Source organism: Prionailurus viverrinus, chromosome B3, assembly GCF_022837055.1.
Source record: "Prionailurus viverrinus isolate Anna chromosome B3, UM_Priviv_1.0, whole genome shotgun sequence".
Classification (NCBI taxonomy): domain Eukaryota; kingdom Metazoa; phylum Chordata; class Mammalia; order Carnivora; family Felidae; genus Prionailurus; species Prionailurus viverrinus.
This window is the reverse complement of record NC_062566.1, coordinates 16,827,074-16,842,702: the sequence shown is the minus strand read 5'-3', so window position 1 is coordinate 16,842,702 and position 15,629 is coordinate 16,827,074. Positions and strand designations below refer to the sequence as shown.

General features: G+C 39.4%; 1 protein-coding gene across 1 annotated transcript in view; it reads left to right on the top strand.

The window, feature by feature from the left end:
• Positions 1-15,629, top strand: part of TRPM1 (transient receptor potential cation channel subfamily M member 1) — a 95,388-nt gene that overhangs the window by 57,064 nt on the left and 22,695 nt on the right. The window contains 9 exon segments of the mRNA XM_047862890.1: positions 764-992; positions 5,607-5,729; positions 5,929-6,060; positions 8,072-8,200; positions 9,889-10,140; positions 11,261-11,453; positions 12,956-12,976; positions 13,954-14,098; positions 15,382-15,584. Coding sequence (XP_047718846.1) covers positions 764-992; positions 5,607-5,729; positions 5,929-6,060; positions 8,072-8,200; positions 9,889-10,140; positions 11,261-11,453; positions 12,956-12,976; positions 13,954-14,098; positions 15,382-15,584 — 1,427 coding nt within the window.

The following is a 15,629-nucleotide window of genomic DNA, read 5'->3' as shown; positions in this document are numbered from 1 at the left end:
GTCATTGAATGTTTCAATGAGGGCCATGTAGAAAATGGAATAAAGTTTATGTTTATAATTCAACTTGCCATCCTCTCCTCCTCTCCCCCAACTTGGCTCCCATTACTTCCCCCTCCTCCATCTCCAACCACTAGGCCCTCACTGCTCTAGGCCCCCATGACAACTAGAACTTGTCTCTATCATAGCCCTAGGAACGTTGAATTTTCTTGTGACCATTGTGTTATTGAAGTATTGCACACAGGCAGGGAAAGGCACACGTACAAATATATGGCTTGATGACCATTCACAAACAGAACACACCAGGATGACCAGCACCTAGATGAAGAATCGGGACCTTACCCAGAACTGCAAGTATTCCTGGTGTCCCCTTTCCTGTACCCTCCACAAAGGGTAGTCCTTATTCTGACCTCTATTACCATAGAGCTTTGCTGTCCTTTCTGTCTGCATCCCTGTTCTGTGAAGACTTGAGGGAAGAGAACTTTGTCTTCTTGTCTCTGAGTGTCTGAGGCCTGAGAGGCACATTTGGGGTCAATCTAAACTCCATTTGCAGCAAGAGCAGTCAGCCCCCAACACAACTGAGCACAGAGCCCCGGCCCCAGCCATTCCCACCTGGCAACATACCCTGGGAGCTTCTGGGGTATGCAGAGGATTGGAAATCAAGGATTCTGTGTCCTGGGTTCCATGATGTGTCTGTGGATATGTCTCTCTCACAGTGTGTGTAGCCACTGCAGCGTCAGCTCTGACTGTGCTCCCTTCCCTTCAGAGACTTCGGCCAGCTTGCCGTGGAGTTGTTAGACCAGTCCTATAAGCACGATGAGCAGATCGCCATGAAACTGCTGACCTATGAGCTGAAGAACTGGAGCAACTCCACCTGCCTCAAGCTGGCAGTGGCAGCCAAACACCGGGACTTCATTGCTCACACCTGCAGCCAGATGCTGCTGACAGACATGTGGATGGGAAGGCTGCGAATGAGGAAAAACCCCGGCCTAAAAGTACGTATGCCTTATTGTCATAATGGTAACAAGTGACACCTGTGTGAGCTCTTACTCTGCACCTTGCAGAGCCAGGCATTCCTGTGGATTATTTCATTTATTCCCCTGAACAGCCCCTTGAGGGAGATGCTTGCCTTACAGATGAAAAACCTGAAGCTTCAAGGTTGACTTGCCTAGGATCTGAGCTGGTGAGGTGTGGGTCCAGGCCCTGAACCCAGGTGGCCTAATGCCAGACCTAACTGGTGTGCCTGGCTCACAGAGATTGGAGTTCACCCTAACTAACCACATCCCAGGAGAGGCCATCTTCCTGCCATTAAATCAGGCACCTGAACTCTGTTTCTATAGATCCTGTTACGACTCTGAAACTGTGTGATTATATATATTTTTAATGTTTATTTTTATTTTTGAGAGAGACAGAACATTAGAAGGGGAGGGGCAGAGAGAGAAGGAGACACAGAATCTGAAGCAGGCTCCAGGCTCTGAGCTATCAGCACAGAGCCCGATGTGGGGCTGAAACTCACGAACAATGAGATCATGACCTGAGCCAAAATCAGACACTTAACCAACTAAGCCACCCAGGAGCCCCTGAAATTATGTGATATTATTTTAATTGGCAACATTTCATTATATGGGGTTTATAAGAGAATATGAAGTTATAGTAGGGTTTGAAAGGCTGTAGTCGGTACAAATTGTATTGTGATCAAATCTTAGCTCTGCTCTTTAGTACTGTTAACTAGTAGGTAAGAAACGATTCTAATCTTCAAATAATCCAGCTCCTTCACGGCAGTATTATGCCAATCTCATGGGATTGCCATGAGAGTAAAGAAAAGACATCTTATGTTATATTGTGTAGTGTGGTTCTGGCAAATAGAAGGCATTTCATTTCTTAATAATATGAATGTTATGCCTTGCCCTCATATGAAAACTGAGCAGTGGGATTAAAAGTCTGTCAGATTAAATGAGTATAAGGAGTCAGTGAGATCCAAGAAGGAAGGAATCAAGAAGAACAGAAATGAGTCCAATAAATAGATGGAATGACCAAGAGGCTACAAGTGTCAGGGATAAAGGTCAAGGAAACAAGAACAGTTTCTTAACAAGAAAATCTTTAACGAGAACATAGAAGGGGGATCAGATTTCAAGTAAAACAAAAATACACACAAAAGTTAAGGCTCAGTTACAATTCAAATTAAAACTCAGAATGATTTTGAGCAACTGGTAGTGTGTAAAAAAAGACCATTTGACCTCTGATATCAAGAACATGATCCTTTAGTGGTACCAGAATTCTGCATTAAAATTGCCATATGGCCACACAATAAACAATATTTATATAGTAATAAAAATGGAAATGCTTTTTATTGGTTTTTCAGTTTTTGGAATAGTCCCATAGACAAAGCACTGAAGACTCGAATATGAGTCCTTAAACAGAATACAAATGCCACCAAGTATAAAATACCAAAAGCAGACACCTACCTAGGTGGCTCAGTCAGTTGAGCGTCTAACTCTTGGTTTCAGTTCAGGTCATGATCTCATGGTTTGTGGGATCAAGCCCAGCATCAGGCTCTGGGCTGACAGTGCAGAGCCTGCTTGGGATTCTCTCTCTTGCCCTCTCTTTCCCCTTCCCCACTCGCTCTCTCTCAGAATAAATAAATAAACATTTTTTAAAAAAAGAAAATACAGGGGCACCTGGGTGGTTCGGTCAGTTAGGCATCTGACTTCAGTTTAGGTCATGATCTCACAGTCTATGACCCCACATGGGGCTCTGTGCTGACAGCTTGGAGCCTGGAGCCTGCTTCAGATTCTGTGTCTGCCCCTCTCTCTCTGCCCCTCCCCCACTTGTGCTGTGTCTCGCTCTCTCAAAAATAAATGTTAAAAAAAATTTTTTAAAAAGAAAATACAAGAATCAAAGGCACAGCTGGGAAAAACTGGGTGGTAGAAGGAGGAAGGAGGGTGGTGAGAAGGATAATATCCCATAATATAATGTGGGGAATCGAGACTATCAAAAGTTGTTGAAACAAGAGAAAAAGATTTCAGTTCATGATATAAAGTTACAAAGGTAACTTATAGGAACTGAAAACATTCATGTGGCTATTAAAAATGGGAGCAGAGGAATAGATGAAATGAGATCAAGTCTTGTCTAAAATAATAGGATGTCAGGGCACCTACGTGGCTCAGTCAGTTAAGCATCCAACTTGGGCTCAAGTTACGATCTTGCAGTTCCCAAGTTCAAACCCCGCATTGGGATTTCTGCTGTCAGTGTGGAACCCACTTCAGATCTTCTGTCCCCCTCTCTTTCTGCCCCTCCCCTGATTGTGCACTCTCTCTCTCTCTCAGAAATAAACATTAAAAAAATAGGATGTTAATAGGTAGTACTTAAACTAACAAAGAAATAGCAATATAAAACGTCACTCATGCTGTTAAAAATATGAAGTTATTAAAAAAACTAAAATCAGAAATAGTTAAAAGTGATTATCTCAAAATATGATTCAAAAATACTTTTTGAAGACAAATGATATGAAATTACATATTGAAAAAAAACACTTTCTAGACACATATATTAACCCAGAACAACCAACATCAACACACATTTTTAAATTACTGGATCTTAATGAAAAAAAAAAACTCCCTGGGCATCCAGGCAAACACAACAACAACCAAAGTGAAAGTTACTTATAAGGGAAAGAAAATTAGATTATAATCAGACTTCCAGCAGCAACCACTTGTGTCAGAGAAAAAATTGGAGTGCGTCATATAAAGATACTCCCAGAAGGAAAATGACAGACCAGGATTTTATATCCAACAAAAGTGACTGTTAAATATAAAAGGTATACACAAACCATTACCAACAGGTAAGGACCCCAGGAAATATTGTTCTTATGAGCCCTTTCTAAAGACTCTATTAGGTAATGAGCTTCCAAGAACCACAGTAACCAAAGAGGCATCAGTATAAGGACTAATGGTAAGCCTCAGATATATATTTACATATAGTGTTGAGACTAGGGGAGGGTTAAGAGGGAGAGAGTATAGTATGCAATGGCTATGTGTTCTGATAATATAGATATAATACAACCTTTTTAAAAAAGAGGAGAGAATTGAAACACCTATGCAAAAAAAAAGTAACTCTTCAGTAATCATAATCAATAGCAGTAGTATTAACATTGTTATTCTGAAACTATAAAGCAACTGAATAACGAGGGGTATTTTAATTCTATCATGTCTGTCCTTTAGAACTAGGATTCAGTGTGTAGCAAAAGGAAACACAGCTATGGTCTAGAAAGGGGTAAATGAAAAGCCTATAGTGTTTAAATGGAAGCATCGATACAAACTCATTCCATCTCTGAGCAATGAAAAGCCTGGACACAATGACCTACTGAAAAGCAGTGAACATCTCCAATGCCCAGATTGTGGTCTTGCAATACCATTTCCCACTAACTGGGGCCAGAACTTCTTGGAGAAATGATTCGTTCCAGATCTGGAGCAAGAAAATTCCAAGATAAGCCTAGAACATCTTGACATACCAGATGGCAAAGAAGCTATCAAAGATCAGTAGGGTAAGAACGGGGGACAGAGGAGCCCACTCGAAGAGGCTTCCACTGGCCAAAAGAGACGTTCTATTCTATTTCTTTGCTTGGTCTATTCATGCACCTACACCCTACTATCTTAATTACTGATTTTTTATAATATAACTTTTAATGCACGGTAGAAGTAGCCCTTTTGTGGTATCCTTAACAATGTATCACTGAGGGGGCACCTGGGTGGCTCAGTTGGTTAAGTGTTCGACTTCAGCTGAGGTCATGATCTCGCGGTTAATGAGTTTGAGACCCACATTGGGCTCTGTGCTGACAGGCTCAGAGCCTGGAGCCTGCTTCAGATTCTGTGTCTCCCTCTCTCTCTCACTCTCAGTCTCTCTCTCTCTCTCTCTCTCTCTCTCTAAAATAAACATTTTTTAAAATTAAAAAATGTATTATTTAATATAACATTAATATTCATATATAAATATATATTTAATAAATACATAATTTATAAATATAAATAATAGTTATTGCTTAATATTACAATATTATAATAGTTAATTGTTTAATGATATACTATAATATTTTATTATTTAATCATATAATACTTTTATTTAATAATATACTGATAATATACTATTATAATAATTTTTATTATTTAAAAATAATATTGGAGATATATATCAGTTATTTCTACATAAAATATTTTTTATCTACTTCACTATCAGTATTACTATATTTTGTTTATTTGTTCTCATTTATTATATTTTAATTTAAAGATTTACCCACTTTGAAACTCAATATAAGCTCTTTGCTTTTAAGACACAATTCCACACAATACTGCTTGCTGTCTATCTAAAATAATGTGATGAAAGTACTTATAGTTTTCAGTTGCAACTCTACCAACTCTTATTCAGTGTATCAAACAGAATAAGCCACAGAACATCAGAGCAGAGATAAACCTGTTTTAGGACAAATCAATTTGTTGAGTGGTGCTGAAGGTCATAATTTAAAATTTTTATATATACTAGAAAAATTTTCTAGAATTGTCATAGCTTAGAAATCTAAAAATTAAAAAAAAAATCTTTTTTATCATCCTATATAGGTTATAATGGGGATTCTTCTTCCCCCTACCATCTTGTTTTTGGAATTTCGCACATATGATGACTTCTCATATCAGACATCCAAGGAAAATGAAGATGGCAAAGAAAAAGAAGAGGAAAATGTGGTCAGTGATACCCTTGACCATAACAGTATCAATAGACTTTCATTCTCAAAATTGTTCAGATTTCTCTTACCATGAATTTAGAAACCATAGTAATTGGGGAAATTTGTATACTTCTTTATTTTTTAAAAAAATATCTGTTAAATACTGTGCATTTCCCATTTAGCAACCTGCTTGCTGTGTGCTGTTCTCTGTTTTCCAGGATGCCAATGCAGACGCTGGTTCAAGAAAGGGCGATGAGGAGAATGAGCACAAAAAGCAAAGAAGCATTCCCATTGGAACAAAGATCTGTGAATTCTATAACGCTCCCATTGTCAAGTTCTGGTTTTACACAGTAAGGCTTCCTCCTTCACATTGGCCATCTAACATGTTTGGAATATGCAGGATTGTTAGAATCAAGAAACATGTCAAAGGCTTTTAAAAATGTTTTAAAATTCACCAAATTAAAATGAATTATGAAAACAAAACTGGGACTAATTCAGATCTTCAACTAAAATTGTATCTGGATATCTTGTTCTATATTTTACATGCATGTAGGAATGTGGCCATCCTAGCCCCAAATACACCATTTCATAAAGCAAAATAGTCTTATTTGCTTAAGATGAAGGATTTTTTTTAATGCTCTCAGTAATACAAACTTAGGGAACTATAGCTTTATTTTTAAACGGACACAGATGACTGGTGATTTAAAGAGCAAACTCACAGTTAACCATTTTTTTCATAAAACTAGAGGGGCCACTAAAGGAATGTTGTTGAACCCAGGTCATAAACTCCTAGACCAGGGGAACAAATCAAGGCCTCTACACTCTGAAATGCACACCAAATTGACCACAGTCTGGCTTCACACTCTCCTCCAGCTGCCTTTGGTGGCCACTGTCTTGGCATCTCCAATAGTGTGGCCATCTATAACCAGAGAAGACTCAGTCTTACACATTCATGCTGGGACATCCGCAGATGGGCAGATGGGAAGGCTCTGGGGGAATCTGCCCCAGCTGTGGGAGGTCCCAGGAGGCACACAAAGGCTTCCACAACCTTACAGTCTGGGGAGGTTGGGACAAGACTACTCATGAAACCCCAAACACCAAACTTCAGCCTCTGCCAGGCAGGCCCTGGCACTGTGGCTCCATTTGAGACTAGGCAGGGACAGACGATGGGAGGTGAGGAGCTGGGTCCAAAGCTATGAATGAGGCAATCGGCAGGGGGGTAAGCAGTGGGCAAGAGGAAGGCTGCATGTGGATCCAGATCAACTATGCACCTGGACACCCAACCTTTTGGTAGCCACACCTGGTGTGGTGGCAGAGCCACTGCTGCCCACCTGCTCTGGTAAGAACCAGCTGAGCACTAGCCTGGACTTCAGGACAGTTCAGCATAGGGTGGGGCCACACCCTATGTAGAAGACCCCCAGTGTCACCCTGCCCCTCAGACTGCTAGCTCTGGCCCGGTGGGAGGGTGTGACATGTTTTATAGCTTCCCAGGGGATTCTGACATGGCCCAATTTGGAGAATTCTGATTCCTCTGCAAGGAATAAATCATGGATTCGAGGGATTTTACTGTATTACTGGTAAAGCTTATGCAATTGGGAGGGGTGGGGGTGAATCTTAAAAAATAAAAACTGCCGAATCACAGATGCACAATTGCTAGAACACTCCCCCCTTACCCCCATAACTCCTGAAGAGGCCTGTGCCAATGAGGCTCCAGAGGTGAAGATTCATCAGCTCCACAGTGAATCAACCTCAGACCACCTCCTTCCCACCTGATACCTCACTTTCATATACCTCCAAACTCGGCATATTTTCTTGCCACAAAGATAGGAAACTTGCCGTGGCCACAGCAAACCACAGATATGTGAGCCCTAATTGTGGGGACTCGAGGCAGCTCTGTGCATCAGGGCAGACAGCTCTCACCCCCTCCCTTCTAACCTCCCACATCCACTAACAGTGAAAAGATTCAAGAGGGAAATTTGCAAGGCAGGGAGAGAAAGTAACATTTTCCAATTTCCAGGAATGTAGAAGTCACATGAGTGAAATATTAAAATTTTCCCGTTTCTCATAATTTTGAGCAGCTCCGTAATTCCCCCATGAGGGTGATAGTAGCCACAAATACATCTTCATTTAGAAGATGAAATGCCAGTGCCCATACGATCCTAAAGTATAAAATGCCTCCCGACCTGCCTCAAAGTTTATCTGCACTGGTGATGTGAACAGAAAGTTCCTCTAGGTGAGTCAGTCCAGCTGGAAACGAAAATTTGTTCTTGAAGACCTGTCAACCTGAAAACAGGATTTCAAAGTGTGTTTCCAGCTTGTGTTATCTCCCCAAACACAGCTAACTGTTGTTCTGCCCTTCAGATATCGTACTTGGGTTACCTCCTGCTATTCAACTATGTCATCCTGGTGCGGATGGACCGCTGGCCTTGTCTCCAGGAGTGGATTGTCATCTCCTACATCGTGAGCCTGGCATTAGAGAAAATACGAGAGGTGATTACTCCAAAGGCCCGTCCCAGCCCCACTAACCACTGACTTTAATTCCGATATAGCTTCTTATTGCAAAAGCACTTCATGAAAATCACAAGTGCCATGGGACCTTTTTCCTCTCTTGAGGTATCACAATCCCAAATGTATTCTATTCTTTTGCTTAAGATTTCTATGTCTTCTGCTTCCAGCTGAATCTGAATTTGCAAATCAAAACACAAGGCAAAATAAATGTTTAGTAGCAAAAAACATAGTCTCAGTGCCTATAAAGGCAACAGTAGATGCTGCCAGATACCTGAGATAAACCAATTTCCACAACTGATGTTTTCTGGGAACTGAACCTAGAAACAGAGAGAGACACAAGATGACATTTTTCCTACAATTTAGGACTCAGAATCATGCCCGGGCTCCCTCTACCACCTCCAATGGGGATTCTTCCTTCTTATTAAGGAAGGGCTCTCAGGAGGGGAAATAGGGCCAGGTAATTTTCTAACATCATCCACAAGTTTTAATTCACTACATTAGCTTGTAAAGGGAAAGCTGATATCCAAGAAAATATGAATTTGAACTGAAAAAGCACAAAGAAGGATTCACATTCTTTTTCCACCTGACGTAAAACCAGTACTATTGTTTTGCAATTATTACTAACCCTTTCTCACTGAAAAAAATATTACTGGCAACTTCACCCCAACAGAGAGAGTTTGATGCTGTCAGTCTAACAAGAGCCTGAGAAAGAAAAAAGTGCCAAATCCAACATTTTACAGCCCATCTCCTTTGCTACTGCGCTTTCTTTTCTAGTTGGGCTTCATCAAACTCTGAAGATGTTACAATTGGGATTTCCCAAGTGGCCTGCAATACCATCCCTTAGTGCCACCATGATTTTGCTGAGTATCAGCCATGTGCTAAGATTTCCTCCAGTTACAGAAAGAGGGTAGCCCTCAGCCAGTATGGGTGAGCTGTTAAATTAGTGAATCCCTTCTGTGTTGGCCAAAAAATAGCCAACACCTCATCCCACTCATGGGGTCCCCAGGACCTACCCAGTCTCCATAACTAAAGGGGTACCACATGGCACAGCACCCCGCCTCCCACTGCAGGGTCCATGGGGCTCACTGTGTGTGCACCTGTGCAGGCTGGTTTTTCAATATTTTCAGTTTTACTCTGAGGAAATAGTGATTTTTTAATCAGTGGTGATTTTTAAAGGGTAATATCTTAAGCAGGAAAATCATTTAATTTCCTCCCGACTTCTCCTATCTACATTGCAAAGGAATTGTGGCAAACATCTCCTAGCCCGATTCTGCCATCTACACCAGGTGGATTACCCTTTTGTGAGCCCACATGGGTGTGTCTCCCCTCTAGACTTTTCCTCCTGGACTAACTAAGGAACGTGGGCTGATGGGCACATATCCAGAGTATTAAAAAGAAATCAAGAGGCAGCTGTTTTAATTACAGCCAGAAGAACATAATTTAGAAGGCATTTCCTGAGAGTTTGTGAAACACTGCATCTAGGAATATAGAGGATTCCATGGAATTTCCCTTTCGAGATATCTTTCAATGTCTGAGAAGATTAGTGTGTAGAGGTCTTCACCAGGAAATGGGACCAGTTGCCCTGGAATGTTCCACCAGTCCTATCTTTCCAAGATTCTGAGATGCGGCTTCCAACACAGCATTCCTTGTTCATTGTTCTTTGTTTTCAGATCCTCATGTCAGAACCAGGAAAACTCAGCCAGAAAATAAAAGTTTGGCTTCAAGAGTACTGGAACATCACGGATCTTGTGGCCATTTCCATGTTCATGATTGGAGCAATCCTTCGCCTACAAAAGCAGCCATACATGGGCTATGGTCGAGTGATCTACTGTGTGGATATCATCTTCTGGTACATCCGTGTCCTGGACATCTTTGGTGTCAACAAGTATCTGGGGCCTTATGTGATGATGATTGGAAAGATGGTTAGTACTGACATCCCGTTAGTACCTAGAGATGCTGTGGTTGTGGTTAGAACCTGAGACCAAGCCTTGGGTGTGGCTTTGTCAGATTTCATTTGGTCTTTCCTTTGCAATTAGTTTCTTACAGGAAATGTTTTTTGCTTTAAGATACATAGTTTTCCTACACATTAATATGGTATATACATACAGTACATACTGCTTTATACAGAGGTATATATATATATATATATATATATATATAAACTGTACCTATGTACATACTAATACTGCATGTGTGTGTGTATATATATATATGTTTATATATATAGCAATAATCGAGTTGATAACATGTGGTAAAAGCCAGAGACAAATAGGGCTCAGGGTCACTCCACAACCTGTATTCCAATTTTCAGCCCATGTACTCTGGTCTGAGGGTAATTCATGTGATTAGGCCAAGTCCATGGCAACATTTCTTCCAGAATAGGCCATACTATATGGAAAAAAAATGAGTCAGCATATCATCCTTACATCACCTAAAACAGCTTCAGTGTTAGGACAGGACCCAGAAGAAAGGAAGTATCTTAAATTTACAAATAACACTTTATAGTGCACGTGGCTTTGAGTAAAAGGATATATGATTTAGCTTATCCTGGGAAGGACCCTCATCTTCAGAGATGTCCAAAATTAGGAATTATACCAGTTCAGTATCCACAGTAAACAGAGCACTGCTCACTGTAACCACTCAGCATTTGTGTAATGAATGAATAAATATTCTGTATTCTCAATTCATTATCTTGTTTTCTTAGATATCTCCTCTGACTCCTTAGTTTCCCTTACAAATTCCCATGTTTCCCCCATAATTCTTCCCTTTCTTCATTTGCACTTGCAGTTATGAGAGGACTATTTGTTTATGGGCAACTGTAGAGGAGAAGAAAGAGTGAGAACAAATGAAGGAGTCAATGTTCTAGAATAAGATGAATGTATTGCATGGTGTATAAAAACTAGGAGCCCATGGCTCAGATGGAGAGAAGAGAAAGAGACTCTCTTCTTCCTAATTAAGCATTCATGAAGTCTTTGGGGAGAGCATTACAATGAACCAGGTGAACCCGGCCCATGAGTCAAGACACATGTTTTCTCTACTCAGATGATTGACATGCTGTATTTTGTGGTCATCATGCTGGTTGTACTGATGAGTTTTGGAGTAGCCCGTCAAGCCATTTTGCACCCAGATGAGGAGCCTTCTTGGAGACTGGCCCGAAACATCTTCTACATGCCCTACTGGATGATCTATGGAGAGGTGTTTGCAGACCAGATAGACCGTAAGAATAGAATTCATAGTAAGATTCTCTTCCCTGCTTCTGAGGCAGATGATCAGTTCCAAATTAATGGAAGAGCATGTGTTAATTTGGAAATAAATTACTTTTTATTCTGCCATGAGCATCAAATCATTTTACGAAGGAGTAAGTGCAGAATATGAAATGTAGATTTTTGAGACATTAGTCATTTCTTCTCTTCTAAAAACCGTTAACCAGAATTTTGAGTCTGATCACTTTAGCTGGACCTGGTGAATATCTTATCACATGAATGCAGCACCAGTGCCAATATCCTAATATTTCTTCAACTTAAATTTCTTTCTACTCCAAGGCAGAGCTAGTAATGTTGTTCCAAGAGAATGAGATAGCGAGCATGACAAGGTGACTGGTGTCTTGTGTCATCCTCTTCTTCAAGCCTCTTCTCCAAAGGCTATTTTCCATGTGGCTATCAATTTCCTCTTCACTTATGCAGTTCAAATTTTGTTGTTAATTGTTATTGTTATTATTATGATTAAAAATAATCAGGATGTTAGCAGAGGAAATAAGTCATAATCCTGTATGGATTTCTGGGTGGTGCAGGCCCCAGCCCCTCCCCAGGCTGAGTTGATAGATCATGGTGTCTCTTGTGTGGTAGGTTCTTCAGACCTGTTCTTGTGTTTGCCCCCATATTTTCATTTGCATGTTGTACTCTGTCACAAAGCATCAGACTGCTATTTCCAGTGTTCTGCTTCTTGGGGATAGGTTTTGAATATCCTCCACTTGTATGAAACACACAGTTGTCAAAACATCGTCTGCCACTGGGTTAGACTGATAACTAGTTCATACAACTCCTTCTACCTAGCTTTCAGAACATAACTCCAAACACATTATCATGACAAGTATCTCAAAGTCAATGCGAGATATTGAATGTGTCTGTAGCTTGGTAAACCAGAATGTAAAAATCTAATTTGGTTTCCAAAGAATATTTGCTTAGGTAAACATATGATCCAGACATAAATTGTAATATTTTTAATTTTTTATTATTAAATTTGCTAATGAGAAGATAAAGAGGCAAATGAGTATATTTTCATTAAATGTAGGTTTTTGATTCTTGATCTGATTATTGCATAATAATTTTGCATTTCTTTGTGCTTATGAGGTATGTGAATTGGGATATAGAGAACGCCTGATTGGTTAACCAGTTGATTAAAATGATCATCTGCCAGTAGCCTCATATCTTTTTCACAGTATTTTTTAACTAGTGAGCTTCTTATTGCTTTATAACATATGGTAAAATCAATGTTCATGAAATATATATATATTTCCTAGTATTAATAATGTGTATAATTTCCTCTAAATAGACCACTGTTTCCAAGCATGAATCTATAATTCCCAAGCTTGAATACTTTGCATTTGTTGACACCAAAACCATTCTTAAGTTGCTAATCATGTGTTTTACTTTTCTCTCAATTGTCATCCCATTTTCTTTCCTCCCTTCCTGTCACAACTAAAAAATAAATAAAATCCTGCTTCCAATCGCTATACAGTCTACGCCATGGAAATTAATCGTAAGTTTACACAGAATTGATGACTCTAGTTCATGAAATGTGTGTATTCATCAGTCTCTTCCTAAGCTAATTACTGATAGCCTTACGCTGGTCTTAAATATTCCTCTTGTTTTCTGATGTTAATACTCTTTTAAACTGTAAGTAAGTAAAAAGTAGGTAGATGATAAATTTATGGCAATTACTTCACTGATCACTTTTGCAATCATTCTATTTTTTAGTTCAGGACATAGGTCCCATAGGATCAAAGTGGCATATTGAATGAGCAGAGAAAGGATGATTTTCCAAAATGATACCAGAACTGTTGATTAACAAATTTGAGGGTAGAGGGCATCATACCTCCTTCCTCATAACAAAATTATTTCCAAAGTTCATGTGCAAGTGAAATTAAGGAGACAACATAAGCTGATCTTAAGTAATCAGAAGACACAATAATTTTCTAATGGATAACAGTACAGAAAAAAACAAAGATCTATCTGCTTAGAAATTAAGAACTTCTGGGGGCACCTGGGTGGCGCAGTCGGTTAAGCGTCCGACTTCAGCCAGGTCACGATCTCTCGGTCCGTGAGTTCGAGCCCCGTGTCGGGCTCTGGGATGATGGCTCAGAGCCTGGAGCCTGTTTCCGATTCTGTGTCTCCCTCTCTCTCTGCCCCTCCCCCGTTCATGCTCTGTCTCTCTCTGTCCCAAAAATAAATAAACGTTGAAAAAAAAAAAGAAATTAAGAACTTCTGTATATGAAAAACACAAAGAAAGAAATGGGAAAACGTTTACAAATACAAGCCAAGAATGACTATCTCTGAGTGCAGAAATGAGCTTGTTATTTTCTTTGTAGGAGATATTTTCACATGGAAAATTATTGCTTATGAAATCAGGGGAAAATCGTGTTAAAAAAGAAATAGATCGTTTAACGGCATAAGTAAGTTATTTATTCCATTCATTCTATGTAAAAAGCAAGTACAACAAGACAAATTTTGTTGCAGCTCCTTGTGGTGACAACCAGTATGATGAGGAAGGCAAGCGGCTCCCTCCCTGTATCCCAGGCGCCTGGCTCACACCGGCCATCATGGCGTGCTACCTACTGGTAGCCAACATCCTGCTGGTGAACTTGCTCATTGCAGTTTTCAAGTATGTGTCATGGCTGGGTGCCTATTAGTAATTACAGTACAAATTTCCAATCTGGGGCCACGGATTTACACAGAATTTCAGGAGGGCTTTTAAAGGTGTAAAATCTTTACAACCTCTTTTGTTCAAATTTAAGCAGCCTTAGTGTATTCATGAGTCAAAAGTTGACACTTAAACACACTAAATTTTTCTCAATGGTTCAATATTTTTTGTTGTTGAAATATAATTAATATACAGTGTTGTATCAGTTTCAGGTATACAATATAATGATTCAACAATTCTAAACATTACTTAGTGCTCATCATGATAAGTGTACTCTTAATCCCCTTCACCAATTTCACCCATCCCCCCCCCCACCTCCCCTCTGGCAACCACTAGTTCTTTGCATTTAAGAGTCTGTTTCTTGTTTTGTCTCATTTTTCTTCACTTGTTTTGTTTCTTAAATTCCACAAATGAATGAAATCATATGGTATTTGTCTTTCTCTTAAATACATTTTAATTTTAATTTTGTTTAGTATTTTAACACTTTGATGTGTATTTTAATCTAATGAAATATTTCCTTAGATAAAAGTCTCCGGAGGTAGGGAAGATCTGAGCATTATCAGAGGCTCAGAAGGCAATGTCAATTTCATAAGCTATGACAATTACTGCAATATTATATAAAATACTTTCCTTATCATTTACAGAATAGAAGACAAAATGGCCTAGGAAAGAAATGGCTTACAGTATCAAATTTCTTATAAAACTTACCCATTTTGGCAAATGGGCAAATGTGTTGTGTGTGTGATCATACTTAACACACGTTGAAAAAAATATTTTCTAGCTTCTAAGATGAAAAATATGAGGGAAAAAAAATCCTTCACAGAAATATAGAATCTTAGAACTGACCAGGGCTTTGGAAAGAATCTGGTTCAAACTCTTTTTCAACTGTATTAAAGGTTTAACTACTTCAAAATGCTTAGTTGAATAGCTCCTACCTTTAAAAATATGAAATAAAAATTTCCTGAGTGTATGACTCAATAGACTGCAGTGTGATGTTTTAAGAGGGCAGTAGGTAGCAGTTACAATACACTTGATTCTTAATTATTTATATGAGAAAAATGTCCTTGAGTGTAGATAATCCACATTGATAGTTAAACCAAAAAACAGGGTAGTCTAGGAGTCAGTACTAGCAGGCATTAAACGGTCATTTCAATGTTTATTTTCATTTCAATGTGAGCAACTGATTGCCCTGGGAAATCAAAACGAAAAGGAAAATACTAATTAAACATTTACTCTTTTTAAAGCAATACCTTCTTTGAGGTAAAGTCAATATCCAACCAGGTGTGGAAATTCCAACGATATCAGCTGATAATGACATTTCATGACCGACCAGTCCTACCTCCACCAATGATCATTTTAAGCCACATCTATATAATCATTATGCGTCTTAGCGGTCGCTGTAGGAAGAAAAGAGAAGGGGACCAAGATGAACAGGATCGTGGATTGAGTATGTACAGGACTCTCTCATTTCTATCTTGGGCTAATTCAAGGG